Source organism: Adiantum capillus-veneris, chromosome 14 (genome assembly GCF_014529385.1).
Source record: "Adiantum capillus-veneris isolate H3 chromosome 14, ASM1452938v2, whole genome shotgun sequence".
NCBI lineage: Eukaryota > Viridiplantae > Streptophyta > Polypodiopsida > Polypodiales > Pteridaceae > Adiantum > Adiantum capillus-veneris.
Window position 1 is genome coordinate 62,028,574 of NC_140944.1, and position 27,165 is coordinate 62,055,738.

The 27,165-nt window shown below is 42.2% G+C and overlaps 1 protein-coding gene across 1 annotated transcript; it reads left to right on the forward strand.

Moving 5' to 3' along the window:
• Window positions 1–530: 530 nt before the first annotated feature.
• On the forward strand, window positions 531–3,019 carry LOC147442481 (PLAC8 family protein). The gene is made up of 3 exons (XM_086528643.1): window positions 531–889; window positions 1,615–1,820; window positions 2,588–3,019. Exons 1-3 carry the CDS (start codon window positions 658–660, stop codon window positions 2,813–2,815), a joined length of 666 nt encoding a protein of 221 aa, XP_086384769.1. The 5' UTR covers window positions 531–657; the 3' UTR covers window positions 2,816–3,019.
• The last annotated feature ends 24,146 nt before the right edge of the window (window positions 3,020–27,165 follow it).

Genomic DNA, 27,165 nt, shown 5'->3' on the forward strand with positions numbered 1-27,165 from the left:
ATAAACGACAGCTCAACATGGTTGAGGGTGATGAAGATGGTGAAGCACTGATGCTTCTCGTAGATAGTGATGTCCTATAATTTTTAGTTTGTTTTATGTTGCCTTTTATGTCCCTCAAGGAAGGTGGGTTTGGAAAGAGTTCTCCTTTTTGCTGACCAACTTCCGCTCGCCATGATAGCAGCTCACAACTCTACGGGCCATGTGAGCCGGCAATATGAACGTTGCCATAGGGTGGATTTAGATTGCCCATGCATCGAGACCACACTACAGACATATGCGATTTATGTCGCCTTTGAAACGACAAGCAGCAGGGAGACCAGATGATTGGTATGACCTGTGGTCCTCCTCACATTGCCCGCTGCAAGGCGTATGGAAGGTGGTTGCGGCCGGGGTTTGAAGCCGCCCATTAACGTTTTCTCTCTTTGCAAGCAAATCAGGTTTTGCCACATCCTCGCAACACTCCGGGGCAGTCTGAACCGAGAGAGGAGGTTACTAGTTAGGACATTGTCAACATATATTCTTGAGAGCACCGTGTGAATAGCGGAAAGACTGGCGAGGCACTGACTTCCAGCTTCCTGAATCCTATACACCTTCCTAAACAGACGAGCATCACACACACACACACACACACACACACACACACACATTCATCTCGCCATGGCCGACGAAGCGCTCATCTATGCCAACGAGAAGGAGCCCGAGACTAAACACGCACACAAGGGCGAGAATGAAGCACATGAAGGTGATGGCGAGACGGTCGTGATCGCGGAGGGGGTGCCCCTCCTTGCCCAGCCCGCTGTAGTTGATACTCCTACTTCTCCGTGGACTACTGGACTATTTTCCTGCTTCGGCAACAACGATGAATTTTTTAGCAGCGATCTCGAAGTCTGTAAGTCCAGATCTGACCATTCTATCCTATCTATGTCCAGTCTGTGGTTTGATGTGCGTGCACACACACACACACACACACACACACACACACACACACACACACACAGAGCAGCAGCATCGAAGCCTTTGGTCCACAGAGTCTCAATTCCAACTAAATTACTGTCATCTTATGATGAATGGATGGATCACGCACCGCGTGCGCGTGCGTGTGTGTGTGTGTGTGTGTGAGAGAGAGAGAGAGAGAGAGAGAGAGAGAGAGAGAGAGAGAGAGAGAGAGAGATCATCTTATGATGAATGGATGGATCGTGCGGGCGCGTGTGTGTGTGTGTGTGTGTGTGTGTGTGTGTGAGAGAGAGAGAGAGAGAGAGAGAGAGAGAGAGAGAGAGAGAGAGAGAGAGAGAGAGAGAGAGAGAGATTGATTTAGATTTCTCTATTGTGCTCTTTCACTCTTGATGGCAACTGTTTCATCTACCTTGATCCTTGCGCATGAAATGGTTTTTCATGTTAAATAAGTCTGATGAGTGCAAAGATCATTGCAAGTTTTAACTCTACAGGACGAATGATTGATGCATGTATGGCATTGCTGTTTCTAGGTCGTACTTGGCACCCAAGAGGGAAATCTGCTAATTTTCTATAATGTTCAATGGTGTGACGGCTTAATTTGTGCTCTATTAAGTCTGGTAATCTCTTCTACTTATTTTGGTATGTTTGTCGTGTACACAGGTGTGCTGGGCACATTTGCTCCTTGCTTCTTATACGCTAGTAATGTGGAACGCCTTCATCCGACAACAGAGAATACCTTAACTAACCATTTCTGTACATATAGTGGGTTATTTTGCCTTGGGAATTTTATCTTTGGCTGTAATGCCTTGGCGCCTTGTTTCTCCAGCGCCAGTCGCACAGAGCTTAGGAGGAAGTACAATCTAATGGTAAGCACCTACTTGCATTGCTTGCTTTAGGTTGCAGGCTGCCTTGATACCTTGCACATGTTTGTCAAAGCAGCCTTGAGAAACATATTGAACCTTTCTGTCGAGTCAGTGATACTAGGAAAATGTAGGTTTGGGGGATAGCATTTTAGTACAGAAGCAGTCGTATGCTCGAAAAACTCTTGAAGTTTTTTGTTGTGTTTGAAGTAAAATTGTGTTTGTATAATTCTTTAAATTATTAGCCCTCTCAAAATTAGGGGGTGACTCAGTAAATATATTTATCGTTCTCCTGTATTCCTATCTATCTGGAGGACTGTTTCATGTTTTAATTACCTCACACGGGATTGAATGTTTTATATTTGCACTTTGCTTATCCTTTTTACTGGTTTGCTACAGTCTATGGAGTTCGCTATGTATAGGACCTTTTTTAAGGACATTTGTGTATTTATCAGTTGTTTTGCTGATTGTTTTAGATTCTCAATGTTGTTCAACTCTGTCATTACTTGTCCAGGACAACGCTGCACTTTTGTAGTTTAGTCCAGAGATTTGTTTGCATGCTCGACTGTTTGAGCTCAAACAAGTAGTGGGTTTTTGCTGGAAGTGGGGAGCCCATACTTAGTAGCCTCTTGTGGTGTCATGAACCCTCGGCGCGATGGATCCTTCCTGTTTACGCTTTGACGCCATGCACTCACTTCAAATCGTGACTGATTGCTTTTTAATTTTTCAGTCTATTATGTAGTCCTTACCATATTGGTTTTCTGTTCGTGCAGGGCTCTAGTGAGTGCTTTGCAAAGTCCTGTGGATGTGGTGCTCATTTTGCTGAAAGTAGCGACCGTGAGTGCATGGAGACAGTTGGCGACTTTGCCACCCACTACATATGCCATACATGTGCTCTCTGTCAAGAAGGCAGGGAAATTCGGCGAAGGATGCCTCACCCTGGTTTCGTCAGATCGTTCATGCCGATGGAAGCTCCTGGTCAGCAGGTCATGTTACCCTGAGTGGAGGCTGCTTCAGTATATGCGCAAAACTAAGTACTAAAATTCTGTTGAGCGAGGCTAATAATTAGACCTCAATGCTTTATTGTGCTTTGCTTTTGTATGATTGCACTGGTGTTTTGGCCAGTTATGATACCTTGTACAGTCTGAATATGTGATGCTTTGCCACAAGTTTCATGGAACATGGACAGGAATATGTTTGAGACTTGTGTATTTACAAAATCGGGCAGATGGTTTGTTGTCAGAACTGCCTCCTATAAATTATGTTCATGATCAATTGCAATAAACTAATCATGTTAAAGCTGTTGTTAGCGCTTTCATACTGTGCATGGGCCGTATTTTTAGTGACCACTTGCATTGTACATGCTTTCAAATGAGCACGTTGCACACCAGAAAGAGGTTTTGTGCTTGACAGAATTTTAAAACTAATGGTAGTGCTTTTTAGCATCAGTTTCTTGGCAAACTACAGAATGGCCAGAGTGGTATGGAGAAGCAATTGTCTACTTGGAATACTTTGTCTAGCCGTTCTAGCATCATTTTCTGAAATTCCAGAGTGCCGTTTTTCAAATTTTATTGAATTTTTGTGCATGTGTTCATGCGTTCACAGTTTGGAAATTATGATGCTTTTATGGGTTTATTGAGGTACTCTTAATGTTTTAGGGAGGCCATATTTAAAGGATGGAGACAGCTAAATGATGGGCAAGATTGTGTAAGAGGATGATGGCCTGAGCAGGGTCACGGTGTCAAAATGGAGTCGGGCTATAGAAAGGCAATAAGGATATTTTTACCGATCCGGCAAGATTTGTATTGACATCAATTTATCGAACATTTGGTCTTTCAGTAACAAAGAACTATTGAAGGCATTGTTGGTTCTGGCTTGCCCAAAAAGGACCTAGAGAACAAGGGATCAAGGAGTGCATTCATAGGAGTTTGATCTCATGATGTGCAGCATTGACTCATTGAAATTTTAAATTTTGGGCTCTAGAAGCATGCCTTACAGGGAAGAGATGCAAAAGGTGCAGATTTCTGTACACCCTACATGTGGGTGGAGAGGATTTTGTGATGCCATGTGACCTTATCTCTGGCATTGATTAGAAGGCTAGAGTACGATGCCGTGTGACCTTATCTCTGGCATTGATTAGAGGGCTAAAGTACTATGCAGGCCCACCTCAAGTGCACTTTCTCTTTATTATATCTCTCAGCACATCCTTATGTATATAAAATAATCCTTAGATTCGGCCACATGCGGTAAGCTCTCCATGGCCACCCCCCTTCATGGTCATGAGGGTGAAGTTGCTCCCCCCACAAATGCTAGCCAAAGACCTGTAGTAGCTGAGCATGCATTACCCTTAAGGGTTGTGATCAAAACTCCAGTAGGATAGTGTCAGATCCTCTCTCTCTCTCTCTCTCTCCACATGGAGTGCTTCCGGGTGATCGGTTGCGATCAACTCATCTTTCACACGACTTCTAACAAATTTGAGTTGTCCATGTCTCCCCATTCATCAATCAATGACAATGTACCACATTTCTACCAACTTGCTACTATTGCGTCGTGCTATCAAAACCATGGCTTGCCAATATATGGGCTTCTCATGACTCTCAGTTGGTTGGAGGTAGACAGGTTTTGATGCTTCGTAGTCATTTTGGTGGGCTACCAAGTTGCCAAGGAAAATCTCTCTCTCTCTCTCTCTCTCTCTCACACACACACACACACACACACACACTGTAACAGTGACACGCACGCACACACAGAGCGTGTACACACATGCAAACTATCAGGTGCACAATTTTGGCTATTATAATCTGTATGTTGTTGAAAAATGTTGGATTTGCATATTTTACATTCTCTCTCTCTCTCTCTCTCTCTCTCTCTCTCTCTCACACACACACACACACACACACACACACACACACACACACATTGACAACAACTTGTCAGACTCACAAATTTGACTATTGCAAGTCGTTGGGAAAGGATGGAGTGAACTACTTTATGCAATTTTTGAAGGATGGGACTCAACATCTTAATATTGGCATTGATCCAACGGGCCATGCAAATCAACCAAAAATACAACGTGTGGAGGCCCTCTCCTTCCTCTAATTTTTTGAGGTCCATTATAAAGAGTATAGATAATGGACTATTGAGTAATAGTAGAAAACTATTCTGTACGCAAGTGCTCGAGAAAAACCTAGGTTTAGTACAATCCCACCTACAAATTTCTCAACTATATCTTATGCACCTTGGAGGCCTTTGCCATGTGACATAAGGAAAGGGCTTTGGGGGAGGGGTGTGTGTGTGGAGGCCAAGGCAAAGAAAGAGAGAGAATGGATTGTATACCAAGGAAAGCAACATCTCTTTCTCTCTCTCTCTCTCTCTCTCTCTCTCTCTCTCTCTCTCTCTCTCTCAGACAGACTACACACTTGTATAATTTAATTTGAAGATTAGGACACCCACAACGCAAAAAAAAACATATAATTTCACCTACAAATTTCAAGATTTACCTCTATTTTTTTTTTTGTTTTCAACAGCACTCACTCAACGATACTGAATTAGAAACATGAAAAATACAACATTGCCATGCTCAAACTGAGCCATGGATGCAAAAAGAATGACACTTAACATCAAAACCTTGACTTTTAAATTGACCCGCATATTGTTGCGGCTAGAAAATGCATGTCTTCTATTCTTACAACTACAAAGGTGACAAATTATATAGATTCCATTATTCTACATGTATACACTCTCTTGAATTAAAAAAAGAATGATTCACAACATCTCTCTATGGATTCTCAAATAAAAATATACATGCAAGAGGCAACAAATATTCCTTTAATACCAAGCTTGGTAGGTTCTCACACATTACATAGGATTTTCTAGCCCTTATTCAATGGATCTAGGTTCTTTGTAGCTATTGAAGAGAACACACACACACACACACACACACACACACACACACACACACACAAAGATTAATATTTCTATTCTCCTCCTCCTCCTCCCTTCTCTTTGTTTAATTAGATAGTTCTCTGGGTTGGTGGTAGTTGCTTAATTTTCTCTCCCTCCCCAGTGCCCAAAAAAACTTTAAATACTAAATTACTTCATATTTTGAAGGTTTTCTTATCTTCTAATTTAAAATTTAGAGGTAACGTTTCAAAATTTGTAGGTGTCATTACACTTTTTTCTTGAGCTTTTCTCCCAATTCATGAAGTCTCCAACTTTTGGTGTTTGTCATACAATAGAAGTCGCTTCTTGTTAAGCAGCATGCTACACACACACACACAAAGAGAGAGAGAGAGAGAGAGAGAGAGAGAGAGAGAGAGAGAGAGAGTATAATTGTCAAAGAAAAAAGATACCTACAGAGGGCCTGCTATCTCCATGATGACGGAGAATTTAACCTTAATTAGCTCAAAGGAGCTGCTACACATTTTTTGTCAAGATGGAAGATGATCATACCTATGTGTACCACGTCTGAGAGATGCAGCTGGCCATGGAAGTGAAGAAGATGTGTAGTGTCATTGCCACCCAATGAGGCCATCTTGTGAGGAGTACCATCACCACTTGATTGCACTCACATCGAGCTGATATGCTAAAGATGGATAGTTCCAAGCCTTTAGAAGAGGTGAAAAGAAGCATAGCTCATGTTTGATCATTGGATGACTTATACATTAAACTTGACATTCTCGAGTCCATGGGATTGGCCCCTAACTTGATGTAGAAAGAGACGAAGAATGGTTTATGGACATCGAAGCATGTTGCTGGGCCGCTAGCCTTCAATGGATCATCTCCATACACATCCCACATTCATGCAAACCAACACTTCAAGAAAGCATTGATGTGTTAGACATCTTGCAAGGTCTAGATGAGGGATAATCTCCCTCTCCCTCTTCACCATCATCATTAGATGTTGGATCAATGACACCTTCAATAAATAATGCATAAGGCACTGAAACACCTTCCTCTCCCTACTAAAAATTTAAAAAGGGTTAGGTTTAGTGCAATCCCACCTAGAAATGTTTTTGAGTATACGCTTACTATAATCATATGTAGGTTTTTCAAGTTTTTTGGGAAAAATATTGTGTATTTAAGTGCTAAAAAGAAACCTAGGTTTAATGTGATCTAGCCTACAAAATAAAACCTTCAAATATAGTAAATTTGACTCTAAAATTTCTTATGCGTATGTTTTTCAAGTTTTTGGGAGAAAGTATTGTGTATCTCAGTGCTGAAAAAAAACCTACATTCAGTGTAATCTAACCTACAAATATAGTAAATTTGCCTCTAAAAAGTTTCATATGTAGGTTTTCCAAGTTTTTGGGAGAAAGTATTGTGTATCTCAATGCTAAAAAAAAACCTACATTGAGTCTAATCTAACCTACAAATTTTGAGATTTACCTCTAAATAATAGATTTGAAGTTAAGAACTCCTACAAAGTTTAGAAAAACTTAATGTTAAAACCATCAAATACAATAAATTTGCCTCTAAAAATTCTCAAAGGTAGTTTTTCTAGAATTTTGAAAAAAGCATTGCGTACCTGAGTGCTCGAAGAAAATCTAAGTTTAATGTAAATATAGTAAATTTGCCTCCTTGGAAAGTGACCCCAAAGAGCAAGAAGCCCTAAGAATGGGGGTGCCAAGGGCCACATAAGTGCATTCCAAGAGGCTACATTTAAATATGGTGTACATGTTGACCAAAACATTTTTCAAACAAAAAGTTTTTTTTTTAAAGAGCCCTTGAATAGCCATTTTAGTTTGCTCATGTCAAATACTTGCATAATGCCATATGCCTTTGAGATATAAGGATACACCATTGTATCCGTACACAAGCCCTCACCTTGCCTCATGTAAAAACTACTTAGAGCTTCCTTGCCCTCATCATTCTCCTTCCAGACATATGTGGCATCCTAAACTACAAACATTGATACATGGAGAAAAGCACTTTATATCCAAGTGCTCGAAGAAAAACCTAGATTAAGTGTAATCCCACCTACAAATTTTGAGGTTTACTTCTAAATTCTAGATTTGTAGTTGAGAAAACACACAAAGCTCAGAGAAATTAGTAGAGATGAATTATATATCAAAGGGGAGGCATACAATCATCATGCATGCAATCTGAGAAATTCAAATATAAAAACTTTCAAATATAGTAAATTTGTCTTTACAATTCTATCATATGTAGGTGTTTTTAAATTTCAATCTTTTGTGGAATTCTCTAAGAGCCCTTGATCGCAACCTCCAAATTTAGTAAGAACCTTCAAATTTAAAGGCAAATCCCCAGATTTCATAGATAAATTTTAGGAAGATCATGTAAAGACCTTTCAATATAATTTTCTCACATGTAAGTTTTTCAAGTTTCTGAAACAAAGCAATATGTATATGAGTACTCGAAAAAAGGCTAGGTCTAGTGTAATCCCACCTACAACTTTTAAATTATAGATTTGAAGGTGAGGAAACCCATGAAGTTTATCGAAGCTTAGTGTTTAAACACTCAAATAGACAAAATCTCAAGACTCATCTATAGATTTTCTAAGCTTTTGGGAAAAAGCACTATGTATCGAAGTGCTAAAAAGACTTAGGTTTGGTGTAATTCCACCTATAAATCTGAGATTTATCTCTAAATTCTAATTTCAAGGTGAGAATGCTTAACAAAGGTTTAGTGTAATCCCACCCACAAATTTTGATATTTACCTTAAAATTCTAATTTGAAATTGAGAACACCTACAAAGTTCAAAAAAATTTAGCACAATTTTTTTTAAAAACATAGTCAACAGTTTACTGTGCCTTCTGTCGTTGTCAACTTGCAATTGCTCACCACCCGTCCTACATTTTTTCCATGTCCTAGATTCGTTATCTTGGGCTTACTCGATTTTGTTCTTCATTGGCTATGGGACCAATTGCATCCCCTCTCTCTCTCTCTCTCTCTCTCTCTCTCTCTCTGCCAAAGTACTCACTATTTTCTCTCTTGCCATTAAATCCCCACATATTCTGTCATTCTCTCTCACCACTGAGTAAGAGTCTCTCTCTCTGTCTCTCTCTCTCTCTCTCTCTCTCTCTCTCTCACTCACACACACACACATAGAGGATGCGGACAATTGTGATCTCACATTCTCTCTCTCTCTCTCTCTCTCTCTCTCTCTCTCTCTCTCTCTCCACACACACACACACACACACACACATAGAGTCTACGGACAATTGTGATCTCACATTCTCTCTCTCTCTCTCTCTCTCTCTCTCTCTCTCTCTCTCTCACACACACACACACACACACACACACACACACACACACACACACACACGTGCGTAGACAATGGGCAATTGTGATATCCTGTTCTCTCTCACACACACATTCACACACACAAAGAGTTAGCACTCTAGCTACTCTCTCTCTCTCTCTCTCTCTCTCTCTCTCTCTCACACACACACACACACACACACACACACACACACACACACACACACACACACACAAACAAACTTGGGTGTGCGCATAGGCTCGCTCAGCTAGATTGGACTCTCTCTCACACACACCACCAAGAATGCCCAGTCACACTGTAGATTGAGATTCGAGTCTCATACGCACACATAGCCAATGGCCAATTGCGTTTCTGCTTCTTCTTCTTCTTCTTCTTCTCTCTCTCTCTCTCTCTCTCTCTCTCTCTCTTACACACACACACACACACACACACACACACACACACACACAATAACACATGAACACCACATACACACATCATGGACGCGAACGCATGCACGAGCAGCTGTTTTGCAGGTGGAGATTGGATTGATAACTTCAAGCACTGAGGTCGCCAGACTGTAGGTTATTTCATGGAGTTCCCAACGTGGACATTTGTGCAAGCTCCAATGGATGACACGTGGAAGACCTCTCCTTGCTTGAAAAATTTAAGCTCCATTATATATGTATAGATTTACTATAACATTATTTTGATCAAGAAAATTCTTTTGGCACTCTCTTTGAGACCTCTCTCTCTCTCTCTCTCTCTCTCTCTCACACACACACACACACACACACACATGCCCTTCCATTTTGGGGCTATTCGAGACCTTCAAGCATTGAGATCGTCAGGCTGCACGTTATATCATGGAGTTCAAAACATGGATATTTGTGCAAGCTGCAATGAATGACATGTGGAATGCCTCTCCTTGCTTGAAAAATTTAAGCTCCAATATATATGTATAGGTTTACTTTGAAATTATTTCGATCAAGAAAAAAAATTAACACTCTTTGAGACCTCTCTCTCTTTCTCTCTCTCTCTCTCTCTCACACACACACACACACACTTACATACACCCTTCCATTTTGAGGCTATTTGAGATCATAGTTAGTGTATTAATTGGGATTTGGTGTATTAATCAAAAAATCATAGTTAGATTCCAAGTTCACCTTGAAATAAATTGACAAAATTTTTCTAGTGTGCATATGAACAATGTCTTAAATTCTAAAATTTTATGGCCATTTGCTTTCCAAAAGCAAAGTTGAGCCACCCTTCAATCAAGGAAAAGTAAAGTTGAAAAAGTACACTCACACCTTTTTCCTATACTTTGGAAGGTTAAAAATTGAAGGACTGAAAAGTTTCACAAGTTCCAAGATTCCAAGCTTTAAAGAAATGGGACATTTTGTAAGGTTTCCTTTGAATTGAAGCAGTGAGTGACACGTGGAGGGGTTCTTTGAGCTTGAAAATCTCAAGCTGCATAATAGAAGTATAGATACACAGATATTCATAAATGTTTTATATGTTAAGACACGTTCACTTAAACAATAAAGTGAAAGAATCACACTGACATTTAAAAAAATAAAAAAGGAGTAAAAAAAAAAACAATCAAATGAACCAACTAAAGCAAAATAATATTTTAATGTTTTATAAAAAAAGATAGGTTTAGAAAGCGAAAGAAATGGTAAAACAATTCAATGAAACAAATTATTAGGAGATTCTCAAATGATAAGATTCACAACTTAAAATATTACAATATCTCACATCATGGGATCAAACTTCTATGAATGCATTTCTTAATGCCTTGTTCTCTAGGAATTTTTGGTCTACAGAAGACCATAGTGAGGTGGGTGGATTTTTGGTGCAAATTGTGGACTGTGGATGTAAGTCGATTGGATGGAGGATACGTGTACAATTGCTTGTTTTTAAATATTTTTTTTAGGTTTTTGTGAAAGGTGTTGACATTTGTGTACCTCTTACTTTAAAGAGGACCATTGAAAATTGGGTCACACAAAGTCTTTTTCATCCGCTTCCACTTTTTGGCTTTCTAAAAGAAACCCTTAGTGTTGGGCTGGGTTAGGGGGCTTCATAGTTTTGAGTGCATGATAAAGACTTATCTTTCATTTCACATCCTTTCTTTACTTTTCTTTGCATTCTATTGTTTTAGAATGCTAGGCAGCATTTACTTTCTCTCCATGCTTGAAAATGACTTTAGAGATCAAAACATTAAACAAAATATTCATAGGAGTTTGATCTTATGATGCAATCTTCGAAAAAGTCCTTTTTGTTTAAGTGGCAAGTTTTCTTCTTATAAAAATACAAAATAAAAATATTAGTAAAAAATTTTAAATTTGCAAAATATTCGAACTATTTTTTAATATATTTTATCGGGTTTTTCTACTTTGCCTTCCTTTGCAACCGGCTATTTTTTATTTTCAATCGGCTTAAGCCTAAGCTCAGATACATCTCTCTCAAACACTAAGGTATTGATAAACGATTCTCTCATTTGAGGATTTTTTTAAAAAACCACTTCACTAAATTGTTTAATTATTTTCTATGCTTATTGGAAATAATTAAAATATTCTTTTGATTTTTAATGTGTCTTTTTATTTTACTTCCTTTTTGTTTTATTTTGTTTCAAAATACTAATGTGCAATGTGCACCATTTACCTTATTATTGGGACCCTTCCAAAATATATAAGCCGTTTGTTTTAGAAAGCCATCATGTCCTTTCACTTGTTTTTTGTTATTTTAGTTTGTAAAAGAATCATTTGATTTAAGTGTATGGGCTCCATTTCATTAAAAAATTTATTTTATCTTTGTTTATTTGGACTGCTTTAGAAAACCTTAAAGAACAAAGCATTAGTAGTACATTCATAGAATTTTGATCCTATGATGTGGAATAATCTAATATTTTGATTTGTAAAAAAATCTTTTCATTTAAGACCTCCTACAAAGTACATGATGTGAAATAATGTAATATTTTGATTTGTAAAAGAATCTTTTCACTTAAGACCTCCTAAAAGACATTTCATGAAATTATTTTTTTATTTTATATTCTTATTGAACCTACTTTTTCTGAAGAATTTGTTTAATTATTATCTATGCTTATTAGATCTACTTTTTAGTTTGTAATGGGGTCTCTTTATTTTGTTTTTTTTTTTAAATTTACTTTTTTACTTCACTTTATCTTAAAATGTCAATGTGATCTTTTCACCTTGTTTAAGTAGATGTATCGTAACAGGCAAGCCATCTTTACTACTTCTTTATAGAGTTTGGAAAAAACAAGTGTCATCTTAAGGATGATTCAATTTTTTTCATTTTGAAGGCCGTAAAAAAACTCCCATTTTCTTTCAACATTTATTCAAACTTTAACCTCACTATTTGTTGATATTTCACCTCTATGTAGATGTGTGTGCATTTGTGTGGGGGGGCTGGGGACAAAGGGAAAGTGCATTTTCCATATCCATAATCCGTTGTCGAAGGCAGTGATGGGAGCCATACCGATCGATAGGCCAGTTTGGAACTGCTAGTTTCTAACGCCCGTGTCACATTGGAACATGTAGACAACGTTTATTCTCTTCCCAACCAATCAACGAATGTGCCGACGGAGTCACCTGTCACATTGGGATGCTGTCCATGTTTCCCCAACTTAGTTGGCAGTCTAGCTTAGCGACACACTTTTCCAAATCTGTATCGGCCTCCGATGCCCGTCCAACTTCAACCCCAACACTAATCCTGCCGTTTGATTGGACGCCTAGCAACTTTTCTAATTTCTCGCACGCGCTTAGTGTGATAGCATTTGTGCTAGCTATTGTAATCCGAACTCTTCTCATGCAAGGGCATGTTGATCATGGTCATCCAACTCATGATGGACACGCGGCCCAGTGTGATAGGGTCCTAATTATGTGTGTATACAGACAATATAATTCTATATCAAAACAATACAATTGCACAACTGATTGAGACCTACTTTTGATAAATCTTCCCCCTCTCCCTTACCTTCAGCAGAGCATACCATCGTGACTCCTCACCTTGTTTTAGTAGGCCAAAAAAGCCTTACATCACAAGAGATTAAGGAGTGCATTTATAAGAGTTTGGTCCCATGATTGACTCATTGTGTGACAGTGGAAGGACGGGTAGACTCATTGCTGGTGCTCCCGCTTCGCATCTCCCCCTACGCACCATCTCCCCTCTTGCCTAGTTGCCACCTCCTGCGTCCCTCCCTCCCCTTCGCCTTGCTCACATCCTCTTTCTACCCCGCTCCCTTTCCTCTTTAGGTGGATTTCCTCTCTAGGCCCACCTTGTCTCAGAGGTGGGAAAAATCATTGTGTGTAGTCCCCTGTGCGTGGCTACTATCAGATCGAGTTTGAAATTTTTGAGATGTGGACCAAGGTCATTGTGATGAGCAGTAGTCAAGGTCCATTTTTGACAGTGGTGCCATGGTTTTGACCTTGCTTCTGATGTTCTTGCCAAAATAGCAGTTTTGCCCATTTCGGTTTTCTTCCCCAGCCTGAGGAGAGAGCATTTTGTGTTGTTGTCTAGGATGAGTTCCGAAATTGGGTCTATTTTAGAGTCACCTTGCATGGCAACTTTCGTCACTGCCAAAGTAGTAGATATACCTTCAATACGTGTTTTCCCGTCAGAGTAAGCGAGCCTTGCAACAATAGCATACATGGATGGAGGCCTCTGCTTCACCTCATAGGGACTCAGATGAAGCCCCCTCGCCTGACACCGCACAACCTACCATCCGACTTGCTCTTGCCGACAGAGCAAGCCAGCCTTGCAATGAGCGTTTCTATGCCACCTTTGTTATCTGCCAAATTATCGGCACTTAACCTAGTGGAGGCGAGGTACAGGATCTCCTCCAGGTCCGCCCTATCTCAGCGACGGTGGGAAAGATCATTGATGTGTAGTCCCATGGTGGGCGTGGCTACTACCAGATCGAGTTTGAAATTTTTGAGATGGCGACGACCAAGGTCATTGTGATGAGCCTTTTGGTCATCCGAGTAGTCAAGGTCTATTTTCGACAGTGGTGCCATAGTTTTGACCTTGCTTTTGATGTTCTTTTCAAAAAAGAAGTTCGGGTTGCTTCCTCGGCATGAGGAGAGAGTATTTCGTGATGTTGTCTCGGATTGGTTCCGAAATTGGGAATGTTTTAGAGGCACCTTGCATGGCAACTTTAGTCGCTGCCAAAGCAACAAATATACCTACAATACGGTTTTGGTTTGGAACACTCATACTCTCTCGAAGGTAGTCTATTACCTAGGGTAAGTGGTGGATGGTTCCGCTAGAGTGACAAATATTTAGGACTCACAAATTGTTGCTTCATATGCAGATAGATGGACTATCTTGCGAAGATTGTCCTCATAGGAGAACCCGAGCCATGCTACTGACTCAGCTTACCAAGGCTGGCCCGACAAAGATTCGGGGTGCATAGGTTGTCACCTCTTCAAAGACGAGTGCTAAGTTAGTTGATGGGTGGCAACAGGTGCATGGTCATCGCCATCAAGAACAAGCTAGCCATACATGCCCCCCTAGTGACTGACCTGTGACATGCTAGGAGCATTGGGTTCCTACAAGTTACTGTTATGACCCTCTATAGCAAGATGTGCATGAGGAAACTCCTTCCACCTCAGCCTCCCTAGCTTCCTTGCCTCCCTCACCTGTCGACTCCACTACCTTGCCTCCACGTCCCCCTCCCCACCCTACCACCACAGTTGCTCCTCCCATCTCATGCACTGGACCTTTTATCTCGCCTCCTTGCCTGTCTCATACCCCACCACTGGCTCAGGGGACATGATAGTCCTCAATAGCTCGGAGATCTCTTGGTAGCGCTTTTTCCATAAGCCAAGTAGCTTGGGAGGGACAACTCTACGTGAATACGCCACTTTTGATGTAGGCTTCTCCTTTTGAGTTAGTTCCTCGAGGGTTGACCACAATGGTGCGACCAGATTTTTTTGACTACAACTTTACACGCTTTCTTGGTGACCCATCTCATAACCTTGAAGCAACTTGCTTCAGAGTACATGTTCTTTTTTCAAAAGCTAGAGGAGTAGATGATTTGGACACGGGTTGGTTTGTCTTTTCTACTGTGTCGTAGGGATCACATAGAGTAGACTATTCATGCAATGTTGGATTGGCTCCATGTCCAAGCTCTTGAGTTCTCTCAGCACACAAAGGACTTGGGAGTGACAAACTTGACACAGACCCTATGCCTACTGCAAAGTTCTTTGTGACGCCACCTAATGCAGCAAGTTGTAAACACATTGTGGTATAATTTTCTACCGACACGCAGAGCGCGCCTTGCTTGTTAGGTAAAGGTGGTGTGTCCCACCGTGCTTTGCCAGTGTCTGTCGGCCAGTGTCCGGCTGCCCACATTTATCTCCTTATTCTTCATACATACAAAGAATAAGGAGCTCTCACTCACATTCTCAAACATGGTTCTCATACAATGAGATTTGGGAGCTCCACCTACATTCTGTGTCGTGCTCTCTCTCTCTCTCTCTCTCTCTCTCTCTCTCTCTCTCTCTCTCTCTCTCTCTCTCTCTCTCTCTCTCTCTCTCTCTCCCCCCCCTTCGCACTCTCTGCGCACACGCACCGCATTCGCGAACTCACAATTGGTATGAGAGCCATGGTGACCGCGGAGAGCACGACGACTTTGAGAGCTTGGAGGCGATAGCTCGCTCGCTCTCGGCGATGGAGAGATTAAGAAAGCTTGGAAGCTTTGTGAGAATGCAATGGGAGCTTGTGAGCTCAGTTGAGAGTGATGTATGCTCTTGTGGAAGCTCAGAAAGGAGTGTGAAAGATTGTGTGTAAGTGAAGGTGTTGTCCTAAAAATTGTGTGCGCAGCAGCACTGTTTTCAGATTCGTGTTTCTCCTTGTAGAATGCAGAGATGAGAATTCTGTTCCCGACGCCCATCCATTTCGACGTGGTCTACATCTTTGCAGAAGAAATGTTTTGCAAATTCCTCACCGTTTTGCTGATATTCAGCTCAGACTGACTGTATACAGAAATTGCAGGTTTTTTGTTTTCGCATAGTGTGAGAGTTTGATGCTCTTTTGGAAGCACGGCATGTGCTTGAAGTTAGGTGCATCAATTCTGAGCTGAAGATGCAATTTGAGCTTGTGCAGAGCTTGTGGTTTGAGGGTTTTTGGTAGATTTGGGCAATGAAGTACGGAGGCGTTTACACACCACCGAAGCGGTCTCTTGAGAGACACAATGTTTGGAGCACACAGATGGAGCTTCTTTCACTAGTTTTCATAGGATAATTTGGCAGTGATTTGTGCTTGGATTCATGGTCTTTGTGAATGGGTTTGCATATGGTTATGGTGCATAGTTGATGCCCATTATATATGCATTTTGGCGGGCACTTTCAAGTGCTGGTGAGCTCTCTTGAGAGCATTGTTTTCGCATTGATCAAGTTTCCGGATTGCAAGTCTTTTGGCGCTTGCTTATGCGCGGTCACTCCGTCGATGTACGTTGAGTGCGGATTGCCATTGTATGTGAAAATGTGGAGCCATTTTGGCATTTCTACTCATTGGCATTGTGTAGTGTTATGGTTTATGGTAGAGATTGTACTTGAGTTTTTTGCTCAATTTTCAGGGGAAACTCTGCTGAACTTTTCCTAGATTCTCGCCATAGTTGTGATCGAGTCTTTACTCTCACTTTGACAGGTTTTGTCAGTTTGGACACAGTTTTGTGTTTTCGTATCCACTCTCGCAAGAGTGAGGAGTTGTGTATCCTTCTTTGCTTGAAACAGTGGTTTGCTCTCGGGTGGGAGAGTCTTGTGATCTCAATCATTATTTGCCATAGTTTTGGCATGGAGACACTTCAGGTTAGAGGTGGTTCTTGTTCACGATCGCGACTGACATGTTGGCACTGCGGCCATAAGGGGCATATTAGGCGTCGTTGCTTCAGGCGTATGAGGCAGCGGAAGAGGCAGATGCATGGTGCTACTATGAGAACACATGCTAAAGAGTATGTATGTGATGGACATGTCACTTTTGAGTCTAGCTTGCCTTCAGACTACTTTGTGTCTTGGGATAGCACATTGTCTACGTGTTTTCTACTAGACGAGCATACAGTTTTTCACGTGACGCCATGTCGTGATTTGTTTTGGTCTTTCTCTAGTGGGAGACTTGGTTGTGTGCAGTTTGCTCATGGTTCAGCATATGACATAGAGGGTGCTGGAGATGTATGCATGTCTTTACCTAGCGGTGCATTGCTTACGCTACAAGATGTACGTTATGTACCAGGACTCAGTCAGAGTCTCATTTCAGTGAGTCAGTTTGTAGAGTAGTGGACATCGTGTACTACTTAGAGAGTGATCATTTTAGTTGCATAGGGGATCACTGGTGATGGCCAGAGGTGCTAGAAGTGGTCTAGTATACCCTTTGCATATTTCTGACACACGAGGCGGTGTAGTCTCTGTGTATTTACAGCCATGTTTGGAGCGAGAGACGAGGCGTGTCTCTTTTGCGAATGTGCTGCATGGAGAGCAGCTTGTGCATTTGTCTTGTGGTGACGTTCACACAGACAGTGGTATCTCTAGGATGCACAGCTTTGTCGGTCATCAGTTGAGGTGACATCAGTTGAGCCAGAGACCGATGCATTGTTCGATGATGCATGTGATACGTTTGAGGGCGACAATGTCCTTCAAACAACTATGCGTGATTGCAGTGGTGCTGATTTTTCGGTTTTGCAGTCATTCTCAGCAGATATGCCTTTGCCAGAGGATGCTGACATGGTGATGGATAGTCAGGTGGTTCCTGATGAGGATGCATATGGCACTGAGGTTGCTGACAGGGATAGGTTGGCACACATAGTGCATGTCTCGTCAGTTTTCGGTCTCTCATGTCTGACCTTTTGGATTCAAGACCTGATCTTGCTTATGCGGTTGGTGCATTTGCAGTGGGAGTTGTCAGTCGTGCGATGACTGACACTGGCATTGTGCATTGTGGAGCCATGCAGGTCGTCACTCGATACCTGCATCATGAGTGTCATCGTAGCTCTAGCCGTAGTGGTATGCATGTTGCATCTACACTAGAGCGGTTTTACAGAGTGAGCCAGTGGGCATAGGTTGAGAGCCGTCTTCTCTCACCTCTTGTATATACTAGTTGTAGTTTAGTCTTCTCGCCACTTATCGGCACACAGCCTTTAGTGGGAGAATGTTAGGTAAAGGCAGTGTGCCTCACCGTGCTTTGCCCGTTTCCGCTAGCCAGTGTCTGGCTGCCCACATTTATCTCCTTATTCTTTATACATACAAAGAATAAGGATCTCTCACTCACATTCTCACATGGTGTTCATACTGTGAGATTTGGGAGCTCCACCCACATTCTGTGTCGTGCTCTCTCTCTCTCTCTCTCTCTCTCTCTCTCTCTCTCTCTCTCTCTCTCTCTCTCTCTCTCTCTCTCTCTCTCTCTCCCCTTCGCACTCTCGACGCACACGCACCGCATCCGCGCACTCACATTGCTATGTATATGTACATGAGGGCACTTGGACAGAGGATGTAGCTCTGCGGACTGCACACTCATTTTGAACATCGTACATACATGCCTATTTGGGAGTCACTTAAATGCGGGATACTCCTAAGTGTCCATCCAAGCCAACCTCAAAGATTGCGAGGTTGGTTGCTACGACAACATCATTTTTCTTTCACTGACCCCATGAGGATTGTCTCATGGAATGTGCACGAGCTTGGTGGACCCCAATTTATATTCCAGAGGGGTTGGCTGAGACAGGAGCTTCAAAGATTCTTTGTGGGTGGATTGATAGATATGCTTTCGGGAGCATCACCTTTGTGAGAGTCGTATTTCACATTATGGATAGGTCTTTCATGGCTGTTATGAGATATTTTGGTCAGCTTCTTTTGGGCCTACAGGCATTCAAAGAGGTGTATGTATTACTATTGCGGACTCATGGCAAAAGGCCATTGTGGATAGAGATATTATTGTGTTAGGTAGGGTCTAGTGGGTCACTATGTAGGTTCATGGTAACCTTGTGGGCTTCTTGAATATTTATGCACCCAACCATGCGAGTGTGCAAGGACTGAGTTTTGGTCACATTATATGGAGTCTTTGCCTCATGGAGAGCAATGGTGCATTGGGGGGGACCTCAATATGCTTGAAGACTCTTCGGATCGGATTAGGGATAGCCATGCAACTATACACACGAAGTTGAATTGGTTGCTTGGGGGTGCCTATGTAAGACTTTAAGGATTTTGGTATATGGAAGTATGCAGGCTTTGTGCGGCCTTCAGACAACCTCTCTTTCTCTTGGGCCATGACTGCAAAGCAAGAGGGGTGGTGAATCTATCCATGTTAGAGCATTTTTATGCTAATGACCACACCTGTGACACAGATGGTCCAATATGCATTTTGGAAGGGATTAATTTTTTGCATCATGCACCAGTGATTCTTACTTTGTCAGATAGATAACGGAATGGAAATCTCATGGTACGCATCCCAGAGAGGATTTTGCTAGAGAAAGCTCAGAGAGTAGGTTGTGACGCTTTGGACAACAAGTATGGACACATCGAAAAATCCTCCTCCTAGAGTGGTAAGTGGCCTTGTGGAGCTTAGTCGTTTCTTCTTTCAGGAGTTGTCAACCTTCGTCGCTACAACCCGAGGAGGAGAAGCAGCTACGTTGGGGAATAGAGGAGCGTCACCCATGTACACACTGGATGGATGAGCAAATGCAACAGGCTCGACATGAGCTAATTACCATTGAGGAGCGGTGCTATGAGTTTGCCTTATTTTGTCAAACATCTTAGTGGACTTAGAGGAGATAGAGTTACTGGTGAGTTTTTTGAGATGGTGGATCCTCATCATGTGCATAACAGTGTTTGTGAGTTGAGGAGACCAGAGGGTCTATTTCCACATAGCTCAATGATATGCATGTAGTTGCTATTAACTTTTACCCTGAGTTGCTTTCAACCAAGCCACAGTCAAGAGTGCCAAGATGCATGCAGAGAGCAGGTGTGGGCATAGATGCCTTGCTTAGTCACTAAGGAGATGCGCGAGAGGCTTGAGATCCCACTCCATCTAGAGGAGCTTCATGAGGATCTCATGGCACTCCCATGTGGTAGCTACCTAGGGGAGGATGGTTTGAATCCCAGTTTCTTCATGGAGTATTGGGAGGTTCTTGGTTGAGACCTATGTACCGACACATTTTGCACACTGGAAAGATGCCAGACAGCACGAGTGAGGGTTTGATTTATCTTATTCCCAAGGAGGGGGAATCTTTGGATGAGATTCAAAAGTGGCGACCAATCACCATTCTCAACTCAACCTACAAAATTCTAGCAAACGCTTTGAGTTTGAGGATTCAACCACTACTTGAGAGCATCATATATGAAACACAAATGGGTTTTGTAAAGGAGCATAGCATCGTTGACAACATTTTCATCTTTTGGGAGGAAATTGCTCTCAATCATCTCTGAGGAGAGGATCTTGAGGTGCTTCTTCTTGACTTTGAGAAGGCTTATTATTACAGAGTTTATTGGGGCTACCTTGAGGGCACTATGCATCGGATGGGCTTTTAGATGCATGATTAGAGGGGTGTCAACTTTCTACAGGTGTGCGCACAATCAGGTGTTGCTAGTAGAGGGGAATGCTTCATGCTCACATAGTTAGTACAACATGGATTCCCTCTTGCCCCCATCCTATTCCTTTCCTATGCTGAGATGATGAGTAAATTTTTGACTTCACAAGAGGTTGGTTGCATGGACTATAGCTACTATTTGGGGAGATGAGCTTTTAAATGTTGAGTTTGCTGATGACTCACAACCAGTAGAGGGTCTAGGGGCCAATTTTCATAGGTGTGAACAATCTCTTGAGGTGTTCTATTGTGTGCGAGGATCATTGATTAACTAGTGAAAGACAATGGATTTTTGGGTTGGTCGTGCTCCCACGCTCGATTGGTCGCTTGGAGAGGGCTCTATGTGGACCGCCCCAAGGACACCAATTTGATACCTGGGTTGTTAGGTTGGTTTGGATCTATCATGAAAGCAATAAACTGCTCCTCTCCTCCTATACATCATGAGGAAACTACTCCATTGGAGTACGGCATGGTGTAGTGGACAACCAGGGGCCTTTGGCTACTATGTGATACATAATTTTGAGAGGTTGATCAAGAACTTTTTGTGTTCAAGGAGGGACACATAGTTTGCTCGGGCCAAAGTTTTCTAGTAGGTCATTAGTTTACCTTGCTCTCAGGAAGGTTTGGGAATCAGCGAACCATCATGATAGAGTAGAGCCCTCCTTGGGAATATTATTGTCAAAGGTCTCCTTCTAGGGGAGGATCCCTTTTTGAAGGATCTATTGATTCATGGATTCGTGCCCGTGGGGTCTCACAGATAGGTGGCCCTTGGATCCCTTCCACTCGCTAGATTTTCATAGAGATGCACATAGTGGGTCTGAGTAGGAGATGGGAGGACTGTTTTGATTTGAGCCTACGTTGATTTTGGGAGCAACAATGATGTGGCCTTGAGCAACACCAAACCATATGCATTGAGGGGTGACAAACGCTTACATGGAACCCCTTAGTTAACACACAACAAGGTCACATGGTGATAGCCGACCTCATGTCTCTTGGGTTCCCATTGCAGAGTGCCCAACCCACACTTTTGGGGACTGCTGGCTGCAATTTACAACACTTCCTGAGGAGATTTAGAGCCTTCAACTATGAGACATGAGGGAGGTGCAGAGCATGTGTCAGGATATTGTAGTGGCTATACTATTGTAACTCTCCTTAGTCTTTTATGGTCAACAGAATAATAGAGTGAGAGAGGGGATTCTCATCACTGTAGCTCCATCATATCGTGCTCTCACTCTTCATCCTCACAGCACACATTTGCGCACCACTTCTCGTTCCAAAAGTGGTATCCGAGGGGGGTTGGTGGGGGTGCTCGACTTCCCTGGCACATGTGGCCCCTTAAGGAAGTGCTGTGGAAACTTGAGAGCTTAGGATTAAGGTTGCTCTGTGTGCAAATTTGAACTCGATTGAGTTCCCAACACAAGTGGAGTTTTGAAGGCTTTACAGTGAGCAAGGATTGGAGCTAAGGAGAAAAATGAAAATCTATAGATCGATTGATTACATAGGTTTTTTAGGGAAAACCTCAGCATAGCATTGTGAAAATATCTTATGGGTAGCGTTGAAAACAAAACTCAAGGAAAAAGCACTGGTAAGCAGAGGGAATTGGCAGCATTGGCAAAACCTTAACGCAGGACAGGAGAGCGTGTCTCCGATACACACACGCACACACACGATGACAACGAGCGCCCCCCCCCCCCCCCCCCCCCCCCCACACACACACACACACACACACACACACACACTCGGCCTTACTCGAGGGTGATTTCCCAGTTGCACGGACAAAAAATTCTCAGCCATAGCTATGATTTCTTTGGCCCATCCATACATTTGACATCCTCGTCTCACCATCGGCGAGTGCTCCCATTCGACTTCATTTTAGATAGATCTCCGGACAAACACACACACCCGGATTCGGCATCAGCAAGCGCCTGGGTATCGATTTTTTGACACACACATATATACACTCTCTAGCATTGTAGAGATCAAGAGATGGAGACAGAGCTTGTTGATAGTGTTGGAATTAGGGTTGCAGAGAAACGCACATAGCTTGGAGAAGACGAAGGAAGCTCAAGGCACACAGTAAAGAGTGTGTTACTTAGTGTGTAATGGAAAGATAGATAGTCCTATAGTGATGGGCGTATATACAATGCACTGGGGAAGAAAACTCCTAAAGAGGGAAAAAATGCCCCGGTGGTCCTAATGTGTTCACACATCACTACCACACGTATATGGTAACAAATCCCCCCTGGAGTGATGCGGTGAATGAGAACTGGCACATGAGTAAAGGGAAGTGCCATGCCCTAAGGACATGATCAGTCCACAAAGAGGAGTAAGCTCAGAGCTTTGTGGAAAGCTTCGATCTTCTCACGAGACAATGCCTTTGTGAAAAGATCTGCAAGGTTGTCCCGTGTTGGCACATAAGCCAAGCTGATCTCTCCTGCTAAGAGCCTCTCCCTGACATAGTGGTAATGCACCTCAATGTGCTTTGTGCGAGCATGAAAAATTGGGTTCCTCGCAACTGCCAATGCGCTCTGACTGTCAGTGTAGATAGTGTTAACAGTGTCCTGTCCACAACGCCCAAATCAACCATAAGGCGTCTGAGCCATACACACTCAACTGTAGCTGTGAAGAGTGCCCTGTACTCAGCCTCACAACTCGAAGTGGCCACAGTAGGTTGCTTCTTGCTCAACCATGATATACATGAGCTATCAAGCATGAAACAAAAACAAGCGTGTCAAAACAACCAGCCCAATCTGAGTCCAAGAAAGCATGTCATTTTGGCGGCAATGATCCCCCTTGGGATAAAACAAGCCAAGATGTAAAGAGCCACTAAGGTAGCAAAAAATCCTCTTGACATCATGCCAATGCTTACACCCTGGGCTATGCATAAATCTGCTGACTTGTGAGACTGCAAACTGAATATCCGGCCTCATGTTGCATACATAAATGAGGCATCCAACAAAAATTTGGTAAAGAGTGACATCAACAGGATCACCAGCATCATGTAGACTCAACTTCAAATCTGTTTCCATGGGAGTGGCAATAGGTTTGCAATCCTCAAGTCCAAACTTACATAGTAATGTCTATATGTAACTTTTCTGACACAAGGCAATACCACCATCACACTGCTTAAACTGTATACCCAAGTAGTGATGCAATAGCCCCAAATCCTTCATCTTAAAAGTAGCATTCAAATCAGCCTTAAATTCAGCAATATGTCTCTCATTTGATCATCAAATCATCTACATAAAGAACCACAATGAGAAGTACATCACCCTCACGCTTTACATACAATGTGCTTTCTGTTGGACTGTTACGATAGCCTAGTTTGACCAAATGAGTGTCAGCTTTCTCATACCAAGCACGAGGAGATTGCTTCAACCCTTACACAGCCTTCTTACATCCGCACACTTTGTCCTCTTGTCCTTTCTTGACAAAACCGCGATGCTACGTTACATAAACTTCCTCAAATATGTCACCATTCAAGAAAGCAGTAACAATGTCTGATTGATGTACATCCCAACCAAAATGAGCTGCCAATGCACATAGAAAACACACAGTAGTCATACAACAAGTGGGAGCAAAAGTCTCTTCATAATCTATGCCTTTTTGCTGTGAACCCTTTGCAACAAGTCGAGCCTTATGGCGATTCATCTCACCATCAGGCTTGCGTTTCAACTTGTAAACCCACTTCGTACCAATGGCCTTTTTGCCAGGAGGCAAATCACATAAAGTCCATGTGTCATTTTCTATAAGTGCATCATATTCTCATTGCATGGCAGCCATCCAATTTTTTGAATTCTGTGCTTCATCAAAAGACAGAGGTTCCTCAACATCATGTAAGCTAGACACAGCCAAAGCATAACAATCTGATGCATGAGATGCATGGCGAGAGCCTGAACGAGTACGACTACACAAAGGTGCATCCAATTTATTGTCACGCAAAGTGTGCACCAGCCATTTTGGCATACCTCTAGCCTGCTCATTTTCAGCCCTTTCGTCATCAAGTACATCATGTACATCTGCATCACTAATAGTCTGATCTATAACATTTTCGAAAACCCCCATAGGCTGTACATTTGCCTTATTGGAATTTACATTCGAACTTCCACCAGTAAAAAGAGGCAATAAAGTGTCATAAATGTCCTATGAGCTTACATTATTGTCTCTAGGACATGACAGCAAGGGATGAATAGAATCTTCCACAAACACTACATCCCGTGAAACCAGAATACGCTTTGTTTGTGGATGATACAACCTGTAACCTTTGCTTTCAGCACTATAACCAACAAAAATACATTTGACAACCTTATCATCCAATTTTCTGCGCTGTAATTGTGGCACCAAAGCATATTCCAAACAGCGAAAAACATGCATGTGCTCTATAGAAGGCTTTCTATCATGCCATGCTTCATATGGAGTAATAGACTGCAAAGCTTTTGTAGGACACTTGTTTAGTACATAAGTGGCACACATGATGGCCTCAAGCAAAAAAGAAAGCGGCAAAACTTGCCTTTTGACCATACATCATGCCATTCTGTAAGTGACATGTTTTTCCTCTCAGCAACACCATTTTGCTGAAGTGTATAAGGCACTGTACATTGGTGTTTTATCCCACGACTAGCCAGAAATGCATTAAATTCATGATACATATACTCCCCCCCTCGATCGGAACGGAGGGTGCCCATAGTACGTTTCGAGACATTTTCAGCCATAGCCAAAAATTATTTGAAGCACATAAAAACTTTGGACTTCCCTTTAAGCAGAAATACCCATGCATGCCTGGAGTAATCATCAATGAAAGTCACGAAGTAAAGGTAATTGCCCAAGGATGGAGTTTGCATGGGCCCACAAACATCACTATGCACAAGCTGCAACCTGCATGTGGCCCTAACTGAACCATCCTTTGGAGACTTTGAATGCTGCATCTTACCCAAAATACGTCCTTCACAAACATGTTTGACATGTGCTTCAAGAGGTGGCAAAGAAGCAACCATATCAGATTTCTGCAAACGCAGCAAACTAGCAAAACTCAGATGGCATGCCAAAGTTTTGCATCTGAAATAGCCCTTGAATCTACAACTGCATTTCCAAAATCTTGTTCACACTTGTCATACGAAGTGAGCTTATACAACCCACGGCATAAAAGCCTAGATGCAACAATTTCATCACACCAAAACTGAGATCATGAATTGTACATCTGTCATCCATAAATTTGACTACAAGTCCAAGTCTAGCAAGTGCAGATACAGACAAAAGATTCTTCTTGATCCCAGGTACAAAAAGTGCATGAACAAGTGTGAAAGAACTGCCGTTTGTAGCAGCAAGTACAATATTTCCAACTCCCCGAACCGGATAAGAGGCATTGTTGGCACAAGTGACTGAATTCCCATGAGGGACAGGCTCGAGAGAGCTGAACAATTCACGATGTGAGGTAATGTGCTTTGTAGCACCACTGTCGACATACCATACATGTGAATCTGCAACAACTAATAAGCATGCATCATGAACAACAGGATTGTAAGTGCACTCTGCGCTAAAAGCCCATTCTACATCAACATCAGCAACATAGTCTCTTTTCACAGAAGACTCAACAATGGCTACATTTGTAGTGGAACCAACATTTACAGTGGAACCATCCTCTTTCTTCTTAGCCTCTTTGGCCTTCGACTTAGGACAGTGCTTGATCAAGTGATCATTAGCTTTACAATAACATTAGGAAAAATATGAACCCTCTAGGGGCCCTTTGGGATTAAGGTTAATTAGAGGCCACCCAATGAGAAGAGGGTGGTGGACACACTCTATGCCCTAAAAAATGTAGGGGGACAAAGTAGTCTTACACCTTTTAAATGGGCTCTTACCTAGTGAGAAGGTGGGGTGGGGGGGGGGGGGGGGTGGGGGGGGCCATATGGAACCTCCAACTTCCCTCCTTTTTGATCCGGTTTTGAAAAAATCTCAAAAATTTGAAAATTTTCAAAACTCAAATTTCATCTTCTGAAAACCCCCCTAAAACTATTTTATGGTCAAAAAAGCATTTTTTGATCTCAAAAAGTCAAAACGTGCATCCAAAAACCCTAAAATTCAATTTTTTAAAAAAATCTTTTAAAAAATCTTTTTTTGCTATCCAGAGATCCCCCAAAAGTAGTTATTAAGCAAAAAGTGATTTTCTCTCTCTAGAACCCCTTTTCCAACCCCTCCTTGGTTGCAACCATCACACTCATCCTCTACTCCAACACTCTCTCTCTCTACACCATCTCCATTGCTGCAGCAAGGAAGCTCCTCTCTCCTCCCCTACCACGTTCCATTGCCACACCAAGCAAGGGTTATCCACCTTCTCCTCCCAGTGCCACACCAAGCAAGGGTTGTCCACCTTCTCCTCCCATTGCCACAAGGGTTAACCACTTTCTCATATCACTTTATCCCACCTACATTGTAGCAACAAGCAAGGTTCTTCTCCTCCTCCTAGTTTGCTTTGCTCAACCATGGCCAACTCTACTTCGCAAAGGCGGCCAAAGGATGAGGTCACAGCA

Coding starts and splice junctions, on each gene's coding strand:
- LOC147442481 (XM_086528643.1), top strand. CDS start 658: ATGGCCGACGAAGCGCTCATCTATGCCAACGAGAAGGAGCCCGAGACT. Junction 890..1,614: donor TAGCAGCGATCTCGAAGTCT/GTAAGTCCAGAT, acceptor TCGTGTACACAG/GTGTGCTGGGCACATTTGCT. Junction 1,821..2,587: donor GGAGGAAGTACAATCTAATG/GTAAGCACCTAC, acceptor CTGTTCGTGCAG/GGCTCTAGTGAGTGCTTTGC.